The sequence below is a fragment of the Chlamydotis macqueenii genome, chromosome 13, assembly GCF_036417535.1.
Source record: "Chlamydotis macqueenii isolate bChlMac1 chromosome 13, bChlMac1.mat, whole genome shotgun sequence".
NCBI classification, from domain to species: Eukaryota; Metazoa; Chordata; class Aves; order Otidiformes; family Otididae; genus Chlamydotis; species Chlamydotis macqueenii.
The window spans coordinates 9,915,231-9,936,727 of record NC_141568.1 but is presented as its reverse complement, the minus strand read 5'-3'; the positions used below and the strand labels follow the sequence as shown (position 1 = coordinate 9,936,727).

The 21,497-nt window shown below is 35.1% G+C and overlaps 1 protein-coding gene across 1 annotated transcript; it reads left to right on the top strand.

Moving 5' to 3' along the window:
- On the top strand, positions 1-19,599 carry TERB1 (telomere repeat binding bouquet formation protein 1). Its single transcript, XM_086758048.1, has 21 exons — positions 1-116; positions 2,732-2,790; positions 3,743-3,853; positions 4,045-4,173; positions 4,639-4,770; positions 5,226-5,286; positions 5,380-5,495; positions 5,630-5,752; positions 6,287-6,439; positions 7,586-7,717; positions 8,556-8,681; positions 9,681-9,838; positions 10,791-11,152; positions 12,744-12,805; positions 13,822-13,914; positions 15,619-15,786; positions 16,238-16,318; positions 17,635-17,745; positions 18,135-18,247; positions 18,788-19,000; positions 19,543-19,599. Exons 2-21 carry the CDS (start codon positions 2,757-2,759, stop codon positions 19,570-19,572), a joined length of 2,508 nt encoding a protein of 835 aa, XP_086614174.1. The 5' UTR covers positions 1-116; positions 2,732-2,756; the 3' UTR covers positions 19,573-19,599.
- The last annotated feature ends 1,898 nt before the right edge of the window (positions 19,600-21,497 follow it).

The following is a 21,497-nucleotide window of genomic DNA, read 5'->3' as shown; positions in this document are numbered from 1 at the left end:
TCTTTTTTTTTTTTTTTTTTTTTTTCCCTGAGGACAAATAAAATTATACCAAATCCTCATCTAGACTTTTCCGATGCACCTTTGAAAGAAAAAAGCAGCAGCTATTCTTTGGTAGGGTAAGTTGCATTTACAAATCAGTGCCCCTCTTCATACTGAGGGGGGAAGAGTCACAAGAGGTTGGAAGAGGCTAACATAGCATTGATGGTCCAAGGATCTAACTGTGACAAGAGCAAGGGAATGCTGTCATAGGTGTTATTTTGTTCAGGGGCATCAGGGAAAGGGATTGCGTGCCTGAAAGCTTGGTTCTTTCAGCTTCATTTATGCAAGGGGAGATTCTTTTTCCTGTACCCTTTTGTGCCTGGCAGGTGTGAGGTGGTGACTAACTGTGTTCTGTGGCATTGTTTAGTTTCCAAAAGGCCGAGCGTGCAAACTGAGCTGCACTGAAACCTAAGCGATTTCGCGCTGGCCTGGGCCCGCAGCCGCGCTAAGGCTGGGAGAGGGCTGCAAGTCGATCTCCGGCTGCCCCCTGCCCGCGGCGCTGGCTGTAACCGGCTCCCGAGGCGGGACGGCGGCGGGCCGAGCGGCCGCGCGCGCCGCGGCGAGGCGGGAAGGGCGCGCGGCTGAGGGCGGGGCTGCGGCCTCCGTCTTGCCTCGCGCGGCGGGAAGGGCCCGGCGGCGCCTTGGTGGCCGACCAGAGCCACCGCCACTGCCGCATCCACAGGTAGCTAATGCTCGCCCTGTTTCCCAGCCTCCTGATATTCACCGCCCCTCCTGAGAGCTGGCAGGAGAATGCTTTTGCTATTTCATCTTTAGGCTGTTGCCCCTCATTTTTTCTTTTTAAATCTTTTATATGTCCTTTCCTTTTTGTATTTGGGGTGATCTGGAGTACCTGTTAAGACTTCTACTTCAAAGTCAAACTCTGATAATGAGGTATAAATCATACATGGCTCATTTGAGAGGGAGGAGGGATGGGATGAACGCTAAAGTAGCAGTGGAAGATTTCAAAGGTCTGTTACACTGAGCAGTGTTTCTCAAAAATTAGATTCATTCTCAGCTGCTGGTGTGAATTTTGGTTTCAATAGGACCCCAGCACTCTGGGCATCTTCCACTATACGGGATTTGACCACTGGGTTTTTAAAAAGGAAAAATCCCCCTGAGCCTGGCAGTTTGTCTCCTGGTGTGGCTGTGCAGGGCGAGTCCCGCAGCCCAGGCCCTGACTGACTGGGGACGCTCCCGTCGGCCTCCAGCCTCCTGTGCCGGCCTCCCTGCGTGTTCAGGGCGTGTGCTCTAATGCTGCTGAACGAACAGATTAATATATCTCTACTTTTTTGAGAGTGGGTTTTTTGAGGTTTGAAAGGATGTTACTGGATTATTTTCCATAGCTGATGGGGAAGAGGTAATTACTTTCTTTTATATGCAACATTTGTCAGAAGTTTGTTGCAGCAAATGCTGTTATTTATCTTTTCGTCTTTGCCTTGTGATGCAACAACAGAGTCAAGCTATTTGCATTTTAATGTAGGCTGGCTTATAAATATTATTTTGTGTACCTTCTGTATGTTGCAAAAGAAAAAGATCCCGTAAAGGTCAAGACATATCTTTCTATAGTGCTTCTTATATTAAATCTTCTTACATTAAAAAAAAATATGTATTATCACTTCTGGAAGAGTAAAGGAAGATGAACTCTTTTTCAACTTTCCCTCTCAAAACACGTGCTTCAGCAGTGCTACTATAAGGATGCATATGGAGCATTTGAACTAAGGGAAGCAGCAAAGGAATGGGGACAATCGGTAACTCTAAATGGAAAGCAGGACCGGCTGTCATCATTAAGATGACACTGGTATTTCTTAGAGCCTACTTTGAGAAGGATAACTCATCCATTATTAAGCTGGATTTATCATGGATTTAAAGTTTCTACCTGGAGCTAAATAATTTCTGAGAGATTGAAACAGATTGCTGTAATGCTTGCATCAACCTTTTGTGTTTAGTACTTGGGGCATGGCTAAGGGACCATCTTTCTGCTTCCAAATCTGAATTTCACTCTGCTGCTCAACTAACTCTCAGATGTGGACACATTAGATTTATGTAGAATTGATGTTGTGGGTTTTTCTGGTTTATGTAGTTCATGTAATGTGATAATTCCTTTGGTGAACTAAAAGTTTAAAAAATAATGTCTCAGTTCATACTAATTTTTTTTAAATTTTGATCAATATGGATGAAACAACATAGTTATGGTTTAGTGGCTCGGTGAGTAGCAATAGGAGGCTGAATGTTTCATAGTGGATGTCAGACACACTTGATCTTCTACATAATATTATTTGGTGGTCTTACTGCCCATTGTTGCCTGATTACAAAGGTGGCAGCCTATTGTAAGGAAAATTGGATCAGATTTATTCTAATAAATGACACAGAGCTAGGTATATTTTTAACGACAGGGAAATTTTTGGTGCCCCACAATGGTAACATGGAATTACCTGATTTCTGCAAAATGTTAACTTTCAAAAGATAACAACATAATAGTTACAAATGCAGTGTTACTATAACATACTGTATTTCCTAAGGAAATCTTTGCCATGCAAGAGCATGTTAAACTGTGTATGTCAGATGATAGAGTAAAGCCAGAAAATTAGAAAGATTGTATTTTAAGAAAAATTATTTAATTTATACTTCATATGATATTATAAACACTGCTAATCTGAACAGAAAAGAAAACACTTTTTCCTTGCTATTGTAGAACAAGAACAGAGATAGAACCAAAAATGGAAACTCAAAAGGTGCAGAAGAAACAGTGTGGTAAGATACCCAATGTAATTTGTCATTTATTATCTGCACCAGTTTTACCAAGTCTTAGTAGACTGTGGTAGATCTGTCATGGAGTGGTGAGCTGTTAGGGAAATGTTCATTTTCCTTGCTGACAAACACTTGCATTCTGTATTGGCTAGCTAAAGGGCAAATCTAATGACAAACCTTCAAATAGTAAATAATACCACTACAGAGTCACCTTTTTTTTTGGTTAACATTTACCCACATTTTTATTATATTTCTAACTTCTTTAAGAAACCCCAAACCTTTCAAGTTTTTTAAAATGTACAATATCTGCTGTTACTGTTGCAAATAATTATCAACTAAGTCCTTTTAGTATACCCAAAGGACTAAGAAACAGATTTCCAAAGCCGTTTACCTACCTAGGGTTGTATGTAGGTGCCCAGAAAATGCGTTCTGTTAACTTACTAACCTAACAACCTGATTCAAGATTCTAGGTGCTGTGGTAAGTTATTAAGCCTTCTGTAACTAAATATCACATAGCAAGCCTTGCTTTGTTGGATTCTTTCCCTATTCACTCTGTAGATTTTCAATTGTATTTTCACTCTGAATATTTTAATGGTTCTCTATTATTCAGTTAAATACACTTAATGCACCTTGCAATTGCAAATTTATTATTTAGTCATTTACATCACATTTACTAATAGTTACTAGTAATTAAAGGCCAGAAATATTAAAAGGAGGCTGTTGCTTAGCAAATGAAATAATGCAAATGAAATAACAAACTATAGAGAGGAATATTTTTAGGTTAAGAATGTTAGTTATTTATAGATGGATAGAAGTAGCGTAGCTCCATTTTTGCTTACTTTTTTTTTTGCTTTAAAATACATACTACATTTTTGGCTAGGTTTGTTGAAATGCTAAATAGATAATATAAAGAAAATATAACAATTTTCATGAAATTGTTTGTGTTTGCTCTTAGATATGAAAACAGATCTGAACTTACTGCTTGAATGCCTTAAATATCAGATGGATTGCCCTGTATCTCAGAAAGAGGCTTTAATCACTATTTATTCAATTTGTCAACAAAACAGTAAGAAGAATTTTTCCTTAGAAACAATGCAATAATTTATGTTCACAATATATGTTAAGAAGCTGGTTGTCACTGTAAAAAGTTATCTAAAGGATATAAGGCTTGAGAAGTTATAAAATTTTGGAAAGTTTTCATTCTACAAAGAAACAAAAGAAAAACTTCTAATTTTTGTTCTTTTTTTTCTGTTATAGGTGAAGCAAGCGAATATTTTCGAGAAATTGGTGGTTTGATGTTTATAAATGATCTTGCAAAGTCAAGTGTTCACTGCATAGTAAAGGAAGCAGCTTTATTTACGTTAGGAATTATAATTGAGAGTAATGGTAACAATAAGTAATGTTATTTCTATTTCTGAATGAGATATGATCTCATGTTGCTGCCTGTGGTTTGTCTCCTTTTTTTTTTTTTGTCTCAAAAATCGGATTACAAGATAATCAGCTTGAGCAAGGGGCAGTAAAGGTGCTACTGTTTCACTGTCCATCCCCAGATTTGGAGAAATACCTTGTTGATTTGTGTAGACAGCTTGTCTTTATGATACCAGACATCTGTACTACTTTTCTTCCTGAGCAGCAACTGTTAAATGACTCCTAGATTGTTTCAAAGTTTGCCTAGGTCCGGGTTGGTTTAGAACTGACTACAGGGGGAAGCCCTCAGTCGCTTTATAATCCTGTTTTGTCTCCACTCACCACATACTGGATGCAACTGAGATTCTAGTTACTATATTACAAAAATAATTTAGGATTATGAATGGCTTGCTTTAGGACTTCATGGTTATCTTCTGGTTTCAGTTTATTGTCAACAAGCTCTGTGTACTTCTGCACTCTTTGAAGACCTCATGGTATTTTTAATTAATAAGGATTCTGCTGTGAACTTGAAAAGAATGTCTGTTTATGTCATCTTAGTACTGGTTTCAAATAATAGTAAGTTTTTTGTTGTTTTTTATTTCTTCGTTATAACACCATTTTTTGCTATTTGCCAATCTGCAGTACAGAAATTTGGAACATTCAGTAAGTAATGTTTTGGTAAAACTGATTTATAAAGATGAATGGTTGAATGTAACTGAACCTGAATTGTGTAAGTAGATCATTGCTCACTGGGGTTTCCTTAAGTAGAAAAGTGGTTTAGTTCTAAAAATGAAATTATAGTTTAAAAAAAAGTAATGCAAACCAGTATTTTCTGACAATATATAGAAAAAAATATAGACATAGAAAGAAATTGAACATTTTTGCCAATGTGTTGGTGTGATTTTTGTTTTTTTGGAGGGGTATATGCTTAAGAAATGGAAATAAAATGTGTATATGTAAATTAAACTCGACATCAAGATCTTGTCTCAAGTTGCATGTGTCTTCGGAGTCTTGTATGTGTTCTTTTTTAGAAAGTGGGCAAACCTATGTCAGAGATACAGGCTGCATTAGTCTTCTGCTGCAGTTATTCAGGTAAACAGTTGCAATTCAAACAGAAAAATGACAGACTACCTAGGACTTAGGTTTGCTTGACTATTTGTGACTTGCTTGCATTGTTCTGAACAGAACAACTCTTTCCACATCTGAAATGGATCTGTCAGATGAAAATACTAACCAGTGCTATCAGCTGTGGTCTTCCATCTGCAGTACTCTCTGTGCCTGTGTTAACAATCCTCAGAATGGTAAGTTTTACTGTTAAAGTTGTAAAAAAAGTTTAAAATATTTCTCCAAAGTAACAACAGTTTGTTTTCATTTTTACTGTTCAACTGAAATTTCACATTGCATTTTGATTTGGAGTTTGTTTTTACTTTTACAGAAGATAATCAAAACATTTGCTGTTCAGTTTTTCCATATGCCAGAGAGTGGCTTGAAAGTTGCACACAGCCTGAGATAGTTCGTCCTATTTGTTCATTTGTTGGTCTCACAGTTGCAAATAATTGTAAGTGCAGCTCAAGCTTTAAATGCCTTTTTCTTTTGTAAAAGTAAGTTTAATTCAATAGTTAAATGTTTTATTTCTTTTTGTCAATATCTACAAATTAATTTGATGTTCTTACAACTTTTCCTCTGAAAACTATACTCCACATCTTTACTTACACTGCATTTTGCTTAAATCTTCCAGTAACCACAAACTGCCTACATTTAGTAAGGTCAGTAAAAACTATTTAGAAGCTGTTTTGATTAAAAGTACTTTGCAAATACAAGTCCTTATTACATCTCTGAAAACAATGACTTAGGTAACACTTGAACATAACGTTTGCCTTTTTTATGCATGTACTACGGCCATGTGTTTCCCTTAACTATTTTATAAGACAATTACTACATTTCTGGAGATTAATACATATCCAACTTCTGTTGCATAGGTGGAAATGTAATGATACATGCACAGAAAAATTGTGATGTGCCTAACTGATAAAATGCTAAAACAATTTGCAACTTGTATTATTTAAGAAACATTTTTTCTTTTTTCACTAAGCATATGTGCAGAAATATTTTGTTTCTGTTGGCGGATTGGATACATTAGCTAAAGTTCTCCTCAAGCTTATGCATGATTCCTGTATGAGTCACTCAAGCATAAAACTTGCAGTAGTAGTAACAAAGACTTTGGATGCCTGCATTGCTAATGACTGTAAGTGAAAAGACCACTACCATTTTTTATATACGCTAATTTTAAAATGCAATTTTTAAAGCCTGGTTTTGATGGAGAAGTGATATGAGTGGATGCTAAAAGGCAATTACGTTACATACATCCCAGCTGATATTGCAGATTTTTTAAAATTCAAATGTGTATATGGGGAATGATTCCTTTCACCTGACATAGGTTACTTTTCCGTTGTTGCTAAAATAAACACAGTGAAACTTAAACTGTAATGAAATGTAAAAATAAGATACTAGCGCTAGTTACATGTAAATAAAGCTGAGAGCTGAGTGTGGCAGTCATCTTGGACCCTGGAGTTAGAGCTGTGTTTCTGTAGGCCTCTGCCTAAGCTAATAAGCTTTGTAAGCTTTAAGAGGCTTTAACTCAGGCATGGAGCTGAACAAATGTGGTATGCCTGCATAACACATCTTTACTCTCATTTCTTGTCTGGATAGTGCTATCCTATTGAGGTCTTTGTGTATTCCATCAGAACATTTTGAGAAACCTGTGAGCATGATAAATCTGTGCTGTTGGCCGTGGTTATTATATCTGACACTTCTGTCATAAATGCTCGCCAATGGAAGTTAAAAAAAAGTTTAAAAGTATATACCTGCACTAGTTTTGAGCCTAGTTTTGAAGAAGCTGGTATGTGAAAGGATTAGATTTCAGTGTGTATGTACTAGTAGTAGTGTTCCCACTTTCATGCAGAGGTTGCCCTCTACCAGAAACATTCCTAGCTGTTTTTGTCGCAGATAGTCTATGTGTCAAACCTTATTCTACTCTTTCTTGCTCTATTCTGGAGCTGAAAAAGGATGTAGAGAAACTCAGCAAAGGTCTACAAAGCTTGCACTTTGCAAAGCCCCTGTTTATCGGATCTTCTACGACATCTCTATAGAGCACAATCTAGGAGAAAAGGCAGTGCTGGATATGGGGAGTAGCCTGGGCAGAATAACTGCACGAGGAAGGATGTGGTAGTTTGAAGTGTTAAAATGAAAGAGAGACAAGAGAAGAACTGTGCAGGCCCAAGGCTTTTAGAGGTCTCTAGAGTTCCCTTGAAAAACAGCATTTTATACTTGGATGATGCCTATATACTTACTCTCCAGTTTATTTTTCTTCAAATTATTTTTAACATAATAGCTGCCATGGGTGTTGTCTTGACAAAGTATCACACTGTGTCAGAGCTACTGAAGCTGCTGTCGAATGACACTCTGGATACAGGAGAAAAGATTAGTATCATTCTAACAATTGGACACTGTACTGAAGTTTGTGGTAAGATCTTTCTTTTTTTTTTTTCTATCAGTTTCTACTAAATTATCATACACTACTTGAATGGTGTCATTTCCTTAAGACTGGAACATGAGGGAAAGTTCTATTAAATAATGTAATATTAATATTCAGAAAAAAATGTTTGCTGTAATGTTCCATCTTTAAAATTTAAAACCTGTTAGCAGTATCTTTAAGAGTTTAGAAAAAAATAGACTATTATGTAAGAATTCAGAGTTGGGCTTAGATGTCACGGGTAAAATTCATCCAGCCCCGAAAACTACTACAATATGTACATACCAAATAAGTCTTTTTGAGCTCTATTTTAATGGCCCTTGATATATACAGCTTCTGTCCACTGTTTACGTAGTTATTAAAAAGCTATGTAGCAGTATTGTTCTTGAAGTAACGTAAGCAGTAGGTAACTCTGAAATGTTTTTCCTAGGCTCCTCAGGGCTTTCCCAAGTATATCTGGTGAAAACTTAACACTTGACTTGGTATTTTATGGTAGTACAAACAAACAGAATGGAGAGTTGTCAGATACTGATCTTTGTTTATTTATACTACTGTTTTTTCTCATGTGTGTTCAGAAACACAAGAAAAAGGGATTATGTTCAAAAAACCTGATTTATTATCATCCTCTAAATGTCAATAACAAGTTCAATAATTAGCTCAGTGCGTCATAGATCTGATATTTTAAAAGACAGTTTTTAATGAAAAATTAATTGAAACAAAGCTTAATGGAAAATGTCTTTCAAATAGAAATATGATTAAACCAACAGAATAAAAGTTTCTTTTAAAATGTCAACACTGACAAAATAGTAATATTTCATGTCCTTTTTAGAAGAAAACCAGTGTGAACTGCTCCAGAACAGTGGTCTTCCACTTATGATTCAAGTATTGACGGAGTCTCAGGATGAGGAACTAAACAAAGCTGCTACTTTTGTGCTGCAAAACTGCAAACAAATGAGTAAGCTTACTGTTATTGCTTTAAAAATTACAGAGGTTATTTCCATCTTTCACTTCTGTTGACTTTCTAAATTATTTTGACTGTAGCAGCTTTGTAATTCTGTGTACTCCAAGAGATGTTTGTTTTCTGAAAAAAAAGTTGTGCCATAGACTGATTATGGCATTTAGGCAGAAAAAAGAAGTAGAAGTTCCAATGATGTTGCAGTAATGTATCGGTGAAATCTACATATGTAGGCCAGTTCTTAAAAGCTTTCCCATATCTGCAAAATATTAACATTGTCATTTATTATGCAGTTGGTACTCTATTCCTGGGTATGTGCCATTGTATATAGAGACTAAACCAGCAATTAAGCACAAAATCACCATGACTACAATTATTTTGCAATATTAAAAAAGTTTTTTTAATCTATCTTTATTTTTGAAGTAAGATGTATTTTGAAGTATCCTGCTTAAGTTTTTTTTAAATTACCTGTATATTACTACCAATGAAACAGAAAGACACCTTGTCGTTTAATCTCTAAAGCATGGAAGGTATTACGCAATTGATAATTAGTAAAAAGCATGTATTTACATTTTTGCACTGAAGACATGACTGAGAGTTTTGTTTAAGACTGAGAGATTGTGGTGATTTTCTGTGTCCATTAATATGGAGTTTCTTTTTTTTTTAAGAAAAAAAACAAAACAGAGACCCATACTGGTAAAGGACTTAGAGAGTTAGGATTAAGTACATGATAAGGTCATTTTTTAGAACACAACATCATTGTGTAAACAGCTTATAGTAACTATAATTGCAAGCTCACCTCTTGTAACTGCAGTTTCTATTTGAAGTGTATTAACATTTATGTGTAAATTTAAGTTATATAAAAGTTATTATTCAGAGGTTATATTTTGCATTAAATTATTGGGGCTGTCCCTCAGCGTAATAAAATATAGTAAATACTTACTAAGGTGTTAATTTCATACAATTTGGAATATTAATATTGTTTTATATTTTATAAAGCTGAACAATTGTCCCTGAAAATAAATGATAATTCATTAAAGCTGAACAATGCAGAAGAGTTGGACATGCAAGTCAGAAAAAGAGGTTTACAAGACTACTGGAAGAAAGCAAAAGAAATTTTACACAGAATAAACTTGATTGAAAAAGAACACAATGAGGTTGGCCTGTTTACCAAAGTAGGATAAAACTAAGCAAATCTTTCCAGAGTTTAGGGAGAAATAGAAAGTAGACCCTTAAGATAATTTCAGTGTGGGCTAGAAAAGTAGGGAAAACACTGGATGTGTGTGAGACTACAACCTGCAACTTTTACCGTTAGTATATAATGTACAAAGTTAGAAGTATGTAGGGCAATAGGAGAATGCAGGCATCTGTATTTTTATGAAGCAGTTTATTATAAAACCAGTTTTTCTACAAAACTGAGATAATTTAGGTTTGAGAAACGACAGTTGGATTTCTTTTTAATTGCTGATCATTTGAATCTATAATTCTAATATTTGCATGCATAAAATGCCCATGATTGTGGAGTATGATGGGGTAGATGATAATGGAAAATGTGAACATAAGCTGAAATAAAGTTGTTTCGTATTTTCCTTGTGCTGTATAACTACTTGATATCTCTGGAGGTGGAAAAGGAAGTTTTTGAGTTATGTAGCTGAATCTTAAGTTAATTAAATCTTTTCACTTCTAGAAGTGCTTTGTAAAGGGTTGTCAAGCATTGGAACAGGCTGCCCAGGGAAGTGGTTGAGTCACCATCCCTGGAGGTGATGTGTAGGTGTAGTGCTTAGGGACATGGGTTTAGGGGTGGACTTGGCTGTTAACGGTTGGACTTGATGATCTTAATGATTTTTTTCAACCTAAACGATTCTGTGACTCTACCAGTAGCAAATCCATTGCATCAGCCTGGAACTATCACTTAATAACTATCCGTTCAACACCTCAGCAGCACTGCTGTTTTGTTGGCTCTCAACTCAGTCAGGGGTTTTTGAAGCTTCTCTGGAATTTGTTTTACCTTCAGAGTTAGACTGGTCTATCCTAGTTAATCTTGTAACTAGATTTAATTAGTATTCTTATAGAGCTTGTATAGTCACTAACTAGTATTGTTCAATACAGGAAAGAGTGCAAGGAACAGTACTTGTAGAGAGATCTTCAGAAGCTAATATTGAAGCATCAAAATACCATGAAGTGAATCCTGCTGATCCAAAAATTTATATTGAAAGAACACATAAAGTAGTACATTGTCCACAGTTGACCTCTAAGTTGAATAATCAGGTTCTTGCTCCATCTGTAAATTATTCTCCACTGAAAAATGAAATAGTAAACACTATGGATCCAGTAAATGCTTCTACTAGACAATGTGAACAGAGTACTATTCCGTGTTCAGTTAATGAACTGCAAACACAGAGTGTACTTCAAAGTTACAACAAAAATGGAAAAACTGCTTGTGTAAAAGATCAGTCTGTTCTTCAAGCAAGGTAAGTATCTTATACCTAAGCAGAAATACTAATTTGCTTTTCTTCAGTAATTTCCAGATTGAATGTCACCATTTTAAATTTTCTAACTATGTCTTTTTCTTCTAGTAAAAATACATAGCCTTTTGGTGGCTCACTAGAGAATATTCTGTGGAAGTGTTCTTGACATCACAGATCAAACATGATAGACATTGTAGTAATAAAAGCTTCTGATTCTTTTCTCTGAATGGTAGGCTTCTGACATTGTATAGAGAGCCTGTTACAGGCCATGTTATAATGCCTTCAACATAGCGATGAAAAAGCATCTGTAGTTTTTGCCTCAAAATTCTCACTGATTCAGTAGATCAAGATTTGACCCATTGGTCACAAAGACTTCTGTAGTATGCACTTACTAGGAAAACAGCAGTTACAGAACTGCTCTGCAAAAAATTGAAACTGGAGTGCCTACAAACTAGGGAAAAAAAAACCCTTGTCCCCCATCCGCCTTTCTCTCCCCTCATATTCAATTGCTTTACTGCACGGAAAGAGAAAGATACAGCCTTGTTCAGTCATTCATTGTTCTCTTGCTTGTTGCTCCCACACAAATGCTTATTTTCCTCTTTTTCTTTTACTTCTTATGGTTATCTTTCCTATTGAAAAACAAACAAAAAAAAATAGGCAACTTGCAAGGATTCTATTATCTTCAATTTATATCTGGAATATCCCTCAAGACAGGCAGTGAGAGAATAAGAACAATACTACGTTTTTCTTTTTTTGAGTTCCACATTTTTATTGTGCTTTTTTAATGTGGCTGGCTGGACCCTGCTCCTATGTGATTTTCTTGCATGCATTATATTGTAACTTTGCAACTACCACAGAAATTATCAAGAGCTTAGGATATTTTCCATGGTACATTCAGGTAAATTTTGCTTCGCTACTGATTTAGCATAATTTCACACAGCTTCTTTATTTGTTGTTCTGACTTCTGAAGCACAAAATTATTAAGAATTTTTTTTTTTGGGGGGGGGGAATGCTCTCTCCTTGCATATGTATTTTTGTGAAAACAAGAGTTATTCAAACATAACTATGGATTAGGCTCCTTGCTCCTGCAGCATTTGGTAGTCAGTGGCATAGAAAAATGCATGATCACCATATCAAAGCAGCATGTTGGTTGCCTAAAAGTTAATCGGTGTAAGAAAAGAAGAAAATCAATTACAATTGCTACACCTGGTGAAGGCTACAGTATTTTTGAAGACTTTGTGAAAGTTTTATATGCACTAAGTAATCTTTACATGATCCAGAATTGCAAATGACCCTGGAAACCAGCATCCCTTGAAAGCACTGCATTCCAAATGCTGGAACAGACATGCTGAACAGCACTGCCAGGAATGCTAATCACATCTCTGGTAAACAGATTTCTAACACACAGTGATTATATGCTGGATACTACAAGCCCAGTAACTTTGGATAATTAGAATAAAATTTTTAGAGTTTTATATCTTTAATGTGTTTTTTGTTTTGCCTTTGGAGTGTGTGTGTAAATTTACAGGTAAATGTATGTTGAGAAGTTTGATTTTTTTTTTTTTTTAATTTGTTCACATTTTGATCTTCCCAGTGAACACTTATTTAAACAACCAGCAGAGATTGTTAAAAATATGAAACAGACATGCACATCAGGTACAAATAGCTAAAAATATTCCTTTCTTAAGTAATTTTGTTCTTAATGAGATTTTTAATTAGTTTTTTGTACTTTTATCACTACTTTTTATCAGATGTCATAGATCACTAGATGATATTATGTATAATATGTATAATGTCTTTTAACTGTTTGCATAGTTTTGGAATTTTATATTGTATACCATTATACCAGGAGAATATTTATTCTACTTTTATTCTAATATATATTTTAGCTTTCTTATTAAAATTTATTTTAAACTATTCAAATGAATGTATCACACATAAATGTTTTAAATTTAGTCTGAATGCAATCCATACTGAACAATTAAAGCCATTAATAGAAAATGTGTAAGGATGCTGGTTTTGTTCTGTACTTGTAAGATTGGGGATAGAACCTACCGATGAGAGTGACTTTTGCCTGAAGCTATTCCAACATATTGAATCTGTATTTAAGATAAATGTTTTTCAGATTTACATTGATCTTCTTAGTCTGATATATTTATTACAGAACTGGGATCTGTTCAATAAAATTTTTATTAATAATTTACTTTCCTGTTAATTTATAAAATTAATAATTTTCATTAGATTAGTATTTGCCAGAATGGTGGCTTTACAGGTGACCAAGCTGATCTGCAGGTTATACCTATTTAAATGGAGAAGAAGTATTATTCCAGTATGTCACACGTTTCAGCATCTGATTCCAAATAGAAATAAAGTTTATAGGGCTTAGTTAAGCAATGTAAGTTTACAGGGTTATTTTGCCATGTTCAAGTTAAAGTAATATACTTTGTGAGAGTGATGAAAAAGTACTGAATTAAATGTAATTATTCTGGATTTACAAAAATGTATATGTAATCCATTTAACTTCAGGAATTTCATTTGGATTTTCTGCTGTTATGTAAATTAAATTTTAATAATCTACAAATAGAAAATACAATTTAAGTATGCTGATGCATGATAACCACAGCAAAGGATAAGCTGCATTTTTAAAATTTTTTTTTTCCTTCCTAATTTAGATCAACATTCATTCTACACAGAGATAACAAAGGAAGAAAAAAGTACTTCAGCTGCATCTGCATCCCATAAAATGGCAGATTTAAGGTGTTTAGGTAAATATTATCTTAGATCTTTCTTTCCTGAGTCCATAAAAGAAAGAGTCAGCAATGCAGTAAGTGAACTGACATTACTGAGATTTTAACACATCTATTTGATTACCTATTATCATAGAATCACAGAATAGTTTGGGTCAAAAGGGACCTTTAAAGGCCATCCAGTCCAACCCCCTGCAAGGAGCAGGGACATCCCCAGCCAGATCAGGTTGCTCAGAGCCCTGTCCAACCTGGCCTTGAACGTTTCCAGGGATGGTGCATAAACCACCTCTTTGAACAACCTATGCCAGTGTTTCCCCACCCTCATTGTAAAAAATTTCTTCCTTATGTCCAGTCTGAATCTGCTTCCTTCTACTTTAAAACCATTACTCCATGTCCTATCACAACAGGCCCCACTGAAGTGTTTCTCCCCATCTTTCCTGTAAGCCCCCTTTATGTGCTATAAGGTCTCCCTGGAGCCTTCTCTTCTTCAGGCTGAACAGCCCCAACTCTCTCAGTAATTCTTAACTGCTTCCTTTCCTTTTTCGGCTCCTAAAATAAAACATAAATATTGAAATAAAGCTTACATAATCCAGTGTTGGTCTATGTATCTTTTCTTAATGTAGGCTTACTAATAAACAGAATATACAACAGCTTAAAAGATGACACACTGCTTACAAGAATACTTAAGAGCGGGTGTTGTCCTCCTTTCTCTGATAGGGAAGAGGGAGGAAAAACATGTAGCCCTGCTCAGTTCCCTCATGTATTCCTCTGCTAAGCCTCCTAACTATTCTCAGCTCTTCTGTTTTCTCTGCCTTACTGCTATTAAGTACAGGCAGTCAGTTTTATAGTAATCCATGCTTGCAGCCCTCAATTACCCTATCTTCTACTTTCTGAACATGGTCTATCAGTAGGTTATAAGAATGCTTCTATTACTCAGAATCATAAGTGAATTTTGTAATCAAGCCTGTGTCTCTTTATTAAAAACAAAACAAAACAAAAAAACCACCAAAAGCAAAAAAAAAAAAAAAAAAAGCAGCCCCATAATTTAGGCATATGAACCCAAGTTGTCAAACTAAATTAAACCTGAGCTTTATCACTGCTTTATGTTAGGCTACAATACTGCAGATATGTACCAGTTTCCTTCTTACAGTTTCTCACAATGCAGAAGTTCTCCTTCAGCTGACAAAATGAACTGTGAAAACATCCAAGAATAACCAAACCATAAATTACCCTAGGACTGTCCTCAAAAATGAACAGGAAGGCTTTGTTTGAGGAGGTTCATACCTAAGCTGGACTTCTCATTTATTCAGATTAATACAGATAACCGTTACAACACAGGGAAAGCGTCAAAGTATAGCAAAGACATCTTTGGCTCCTGGATAAATGTGCAAAGGCAACTGAGTCCCCTTTCTTCTCATCTCACTAATATTTTTACTTCTGTAGAGGATCTGTGCCTCATTTAGTACTTTTGCAGTTGAAGTACAGTATAACTTGGTCCCATAGGTCATGTAGAAAACACTTTTTTTTTTTTTTTTTTTTTAGAGAGAACAAAACAAGAAGTATTTTCAAAAAGACACATAAGTGTAACCTCTTTTGAGATGTGTATATGGAAAACTGGAGGTCAAATTGTAGATCTCAGTGAGCAAAATAAAATGCTGGGATTTGTGATGGCTTCTATATTAATTCTTCCTGTTCCTACAATATCTTATATTTTTTTCCCAGGTTGTACAGCAGGACTGTCCTTAAATAGTAAAACCTTTACCAAGATGTTGCAAAATTGTCCATACCAGTGTGACCGTCACAAAGTCATTCTGGAAGCTGAAGAAAGATATAAAAAGGAACTTCACAAATTGGCTATTTGTAACAACAGTAGATACACAACTTATGAGAGTAATTATGATTTTTTTTTTTAGCAGTTGTAACTATTGTATTAAATTGTAATTACAGTTCTGAACTTTTTTGGTCTGATTCTGATTGCCCTGCTCTTGTAAACTGACTAATTTGATATGATTTACCAGTTATTTGTACTAAGTGAGATCAGAACTAGCCACTTTTGTTTTGAGGATCTTATGTATTTCTTGGCAATAGTGATGTATGCTCATTATAGACTTTCATGACCCTCTGTCCTGTTTGCCAGAGTTAGTCAAAGAAATATACTAAATTGAAATAAGTGTGAATGGATGACATCACAAGGCCATTTCATTCTAATATTACATACTTAGGGATGCAAGAATTAAATAATGAAATGCCCTATATTTTTCTGATTTAAAGGAGATATTTTGAAAATTAAACAGTTATTACTTATTGGCATTTGTACTGGTGTCCATCTTATATTTTCCAGAAATACTGCTGACCCCAGTGAAGAAAGACAGACTGCACACAGAAATGCCAACTTTTAGGAGCAAAAAGGATAATTTCCAAAGTAAGAGCTTGGCTGGGAAATTAGTGCAAAAAGCCCGTACTGTCTAAGTAATTCTTCTGCAGAACTTTACCATGGAAGGCTACGGATAGGGAATTATGGTTTTTTTTTCCTATGAATTCTGTGAAAAATTTGTGTATTAACAGGCCAGAAAATGCACATTCTAGGATCATGAAATTGTGTTATGCATATTAGTTCACAAGGATCTGGCACTTGCTTTGTAGATACTGCTTTGAATCCTGTCAGGGTTACTTCCATGCCATCTGCTGTTTTCCAGTTTTGTGGTATTAAGTTTTAAAATGGAGAGGTAAAGTCAGAATGCAATACAGTTGCCTGTTCCTGGATTCAGCATCACTCTATTATGCAGTTATAGCCATGTTATCCTACTATACCTGTCTCTGTTCCTGCTTGGAGCTCTGCTAAGGACTTGGGTCTCTGTGTGCTAAAGAGCTAAAAGGATAAACCTTGATGTATCCAAAAATACTAGAGCAAATAACTGAAAACACTCTCCCCGAAAATTAAGTAGAAGAGATCTGTTTACCTGCCCTGTATTATGAGGTGTTGAATGAGATGTTATTAACGTGGCAGAGGTAGAAAAGCGAAGGGAAGTTCCATCAGTTTCTGCAGTGCGGTTTAGGAGCCCTGTGTTTGTAGAACCATCAGTTGCCCATAAAAACTGGTATTCTTTATAATACACAATACTTGTCCATTTGTAAATAGCAGAGTACATATCTTTTACAGTATTTTACTCTGTAATGTTGCAAAAAAGTTAATGATTATAATTTTTTCCTTACTCTGCAGATACATATTTTTACATAATTCACAAGGAATTTTCTTCAGAATGTGGTGTTTGTGGGTACATCTTGCAGAACTACAACCACAGTCATACATTACTACATTCATCAACTAGTTACCAATACTGTTTCTTATGATTGATGACCAGAAATTTTAAAGTAGGCTGAAGCAACTTTCTAAATCAGTACTTAAATTCTAAAACATTAATATTACTTTAAAAAACATTCTCTTTTCAAAAATCAGACCACCCATCAGGAATTTATTTTTAGTTTCCTATTTCCGAAAGCAAAAAAACCCAACAACTTTATTTCATCTCAAGAGCCCATTACACTAATATGGTACCTTTAGAAAGTGAATATTTTCTGAAGTAAACTGAATTTTCCAGTCTTTCCTCCCAAGACCAGATAGTAATATGGCTCAAAAGATGGTTCTCTCTTAAATTTTAATTCCTAAAATGTTACCTCTGTGTTGTGGGCTTTTAAAAGAAAGATGTATAATGTCTTATTGTTTGGATTTTTTTTAAGGTATCCTTTTGACTCCAATTAGGAAAAACAAATCTGATACTTCAAACAGAGATGAACATAGTAAAAATAGGTTGACTGATGATTATAACTTGATACCTACGTATGAAAAGTGTGAGTATTACTGGAAAGTTAATTCTGTAATAAGCATAACTTAAAGATCAAGTTTTGCATTTAGGTCAGGGCATTGAGAAAAGCACCTGTGCTTGCTTTTGGAGACAAATGGCTCAGAATTTAAATAGATATGTTCTTGTACCTTCAATCATAGTAGTATTGATGTTTGAGTTAATTCCTATTATTTGTTAGTTGCTTCCAATGGATAATCCTTATGTGTTAATGTCAATGATGAGAAAAAAGTCTAATGAAAATGAGATATTGCTAATAAAGCAACATTTTCATATTCAAGTTCATTAAAATACATGTTCCTTTACAACACTATATTCAGTTTTACAGTAGATTTCAGTTAAAATAACTAAGAGGTGGCCTTGTTTACAATTTCATAGCTTTCCAGAAAAACCGAGATGCTAACTTGAAGAGACAAAGAGTCAAAGAAATGTGCAATCAGCAATGGCAGCGCTTAAAAGAAAATTGCATCTATTCACTTGACAAAGATGAGGTTAGTTATGCAAAACCTAATCATCCACTCAAGTATTTATAAATGTCCAAGTAAAATCACTAGGAATTGCATCATTTCTTTTTAAGTCGCCTTTAACAGGAGCCCAGTAGCAAAGTGAACCTTATTTAAAAGCTATTCCTCCCTCTTAATTCTACTCCAGTCATACTGATTTATCCCTGAAATGAGTTCAGCATTTTTCAACTGAGTGTCCTTTCTGAATAATGAATATGGAGGTATGCTTTTTCCTGAACTAATGAAAATTTGCATTATATAGAACTAACAGAAGCCTAAAGGAAGAAACATACTAAGGGTATAAACTGTGTAGGCATGACAGAAATAAAGGTAAAGGTCATGGAAAAATACTGTATGTCAGTAGGTGGATGACAGTGAAGAAATCTTGAACCGTTATTATCTTGACAAAGTGATAATTTATTTAGAACTAGTTAAGGTTGTATTGCCAGTAATAATGCGTTACTTCCAAATGTTAAATAGTATGTTAATTTACATAATTTTTAATTACACCTAAATAAATATTTGCAGAACAATAAAATGTGTTCCCTGGACATGAAAAGAAGGACTTTAAACAAGAGAAGAAGAACCAGAAAGGATTTCACAGCTGAAGAAATTAACTGTCTTTTGAATGGAGTAAAAAAAATGGGTAATCACTGGAATTCAATTTTGTGGTCTTATCCATTTCAGAAAGGACGGACAAGTGTTGATCTTTCCAAGAAATACTACAGGTTACAGTTGCAAGTAATTATAATTTATATTTATACTAATCATATATGCTGTCAACTCAGTTTTCAGCTTTTGACCCTGAACTGACTTGGCAAAAAAGGACAGGCTATCAGACTTTGCAATCTGTGGGACTGAGCTCTGTGTCAGTTCAGTTTTATGCATGCTAAGCATTAGAATGGTCTCCAGTGTAATTCAATCAGGGCTTGTGCTTGGAGAGAGAGAACTACACTGGGAACATATTAGAGAGCCTTGGAACCTTCCAGTGCCACCTGACAGGATACAGAGGACAGGAATTTCAGTTAAGGACTTTACATTAATCGCTATGTTTGTTAGGAAGCTGGTATTTTCTCTGGCAGTTTTCACCGTGTTTAATATGTATGCTCCTTGCACAGAGATGCTATCTATGGATGGAGAACAGAGCATTTCTGCTGTGCTTTGGAAATGTGTGGGAGTGTTTAAGGGCAAGCGTTTTTCGTTACTGAAAAGTTTTCTGAAGTTGTGCAGTGTTTTGTGTCAACATTTGTTTTGATATTTTCTCTTTTATCTCCATTATATAGAGGCAAGAAAAAAACAAAGACCATCAATAATGTCTTTCAAGAGTATTTTGGATTTTGTTGCAGAATGTTGAAGAACAGCATTATTAACAGTGAGGTAGTGTCACAACAATACGAGTCCGGAGAGAATTTAGATTGGCTTGGACTCATGTTTTTCAGCGATAACATTCACTGACAGAGTTGTTATGCTTTGTACATTTAAATTGCATGTAATTTGATAAGTTTTTTATTAAATAATACTAAAATAGCTAACATCTTTATCAGTAAAATGTGGAGTTTTTTAAATTTAACCTTCTTGAACATTTGATTTATTTAACATTCGATTTGGCTTTCTGTTTGAATCTTTTATAGTTTGTTTTACCATTTGTAAGAAAAGGCTATATTGCTAAAATCCATCTTTTATGTCAGCAACTGATAAGTGTGAAAGTTGTGTCTGAATTTGTTTCCTCTGAATCAGTGACATGTTTATATTTTGTCATGTGTTTAATGTGCTGTATGTGCAGAAAAATAGATATCTATGACAGAAAACACCAAGTGTATGGTTAAACACTGCTTCATATACTAGGCAAATGTTGCATAGGTACAGTAAGTAAATTGAAGCAGAAGGGCTGTGGAAATCTCAGAACTTTTGGGCAGGAGATTTAGGGTGTGGCTCAGCTGCAGTATTTCTTGACTGGTATTAATGACTGGGATAACATTCCTGGACCTACATAAAACACTTCGGTGTTGAACTAAGTAGAATGCAGGTACTTAAAAGTCTGGCTTCTGTTTACACTTTGACATTTTTTGGTGTATTATTCAAATAAGCAAGCAGAACAGCCATTTCTACTAATTACACAATTTTAATAGAAGGCTTTAGTGAAAGCCTTAGTAACTTGATTTTTCAGTGATAGCCTTAGTATTTCATTTGTATTTTTAATCTACTCTGATAAAGGAGTGATTCATTGGTAGTTAAGATAACTAAACTTTTTCCATAATAAATTATTAGCACTAGGTTTTCACCTTGTTAAATGCTTAAAATATGCTAAAATGCAAGATAGCCAAAACCTGAAAGACTTGCAGATTATGCCAATGATAAGTAGATCTTCTAATATTTTCGGCTGTTGCACTTTGTTTTTTATATTATTAAAATGTACAAGCGTCTGTAAAAGATGCTGCTTTGAATAGCTCCATTCAAGGACGTAGTTAAATATCAGCACAAGTATTCGCAGAATACTTTAGTCCGCTGCACACCACAGGGAGATTTTGGTCTACTGCAGACTCTACAAAGTGTTTTCCAAGGACTCAAAAGCCAGTCTAGACAAGCTGCTGTTTCGACTTTTGACTGAGTGTATATTAGTAAACTGTCTTACTCTGGCCTAAATATACTTCAAGAGGAGAAAATATGTGAGGCATAAATCTTTACTTGACACAAAGTTAGAATATCACAACACTGACAATTTACCTAGTCTTAGGTATAATTTAGGTCGGAAAGGACCTCTGGAGTGCAGAACCTAATCTCCTCGGAGCAGGGCTCATTTCAAAGTTAGTCAAGTTGCTCAGTGCCTTGCCAAGTTCTGAAGATCTTCAAGGATGAAATTCCCACAGCCTCTTTGGGAAACCTCTTCTGGTGCTTAACTACTCTCCTAATGCAAGTTGCTGAAAAGCATCATTAAAACATTCTTGTGTAATCCAAAAGGGAAGAGTCACGGACTAGAAGCAAGCAGAAGCCTGTTGTGTGAATTTGTGCAAGTCAATTAATCTTTTTCTCCCCTTTTGACTCTTGAATGTACAATCTTGATAATCATATTAATTTTCTTGCATAAAATGCTTTGAAATCCACACAGAATGGGCATCATAAAAATATAATTGTGTAAGACAAAGTAATGCCATTTTTAGGCTGCTTAAGCTACCTCGCACAGTATTTTGGCACTTTGAAAAACTGAATGGCCTGATAACATGATTTGCTTCGTGATTTT

What these genes read in the sequence shown, in the direction of transcription:
- TERB1 (XM_086758048.1), top strand. Translation starts at nt 2,757, where the DNA reads ATGGAAACTCAAAAGGTGCAGAAGAAACAGTGTG. An exon ending in CTTCTGCTGCAGTTATTCAG is followed by an intron (nt 5,287 to 5,379) that starts GTAAACAGTTGC and finishes TGTTCTGAACAG; the next exon opens with AACAACTCTTTCCACATCTG. An exon ending in TGCCTGCATTGCTAATGACT is followed by an intron (nt 6,440 to 7,585) that starts GTAAGTGAAAAG and finishes TTAACATAATAG; the next exon opens with CTGCCATGGGTGTTGTCTTG.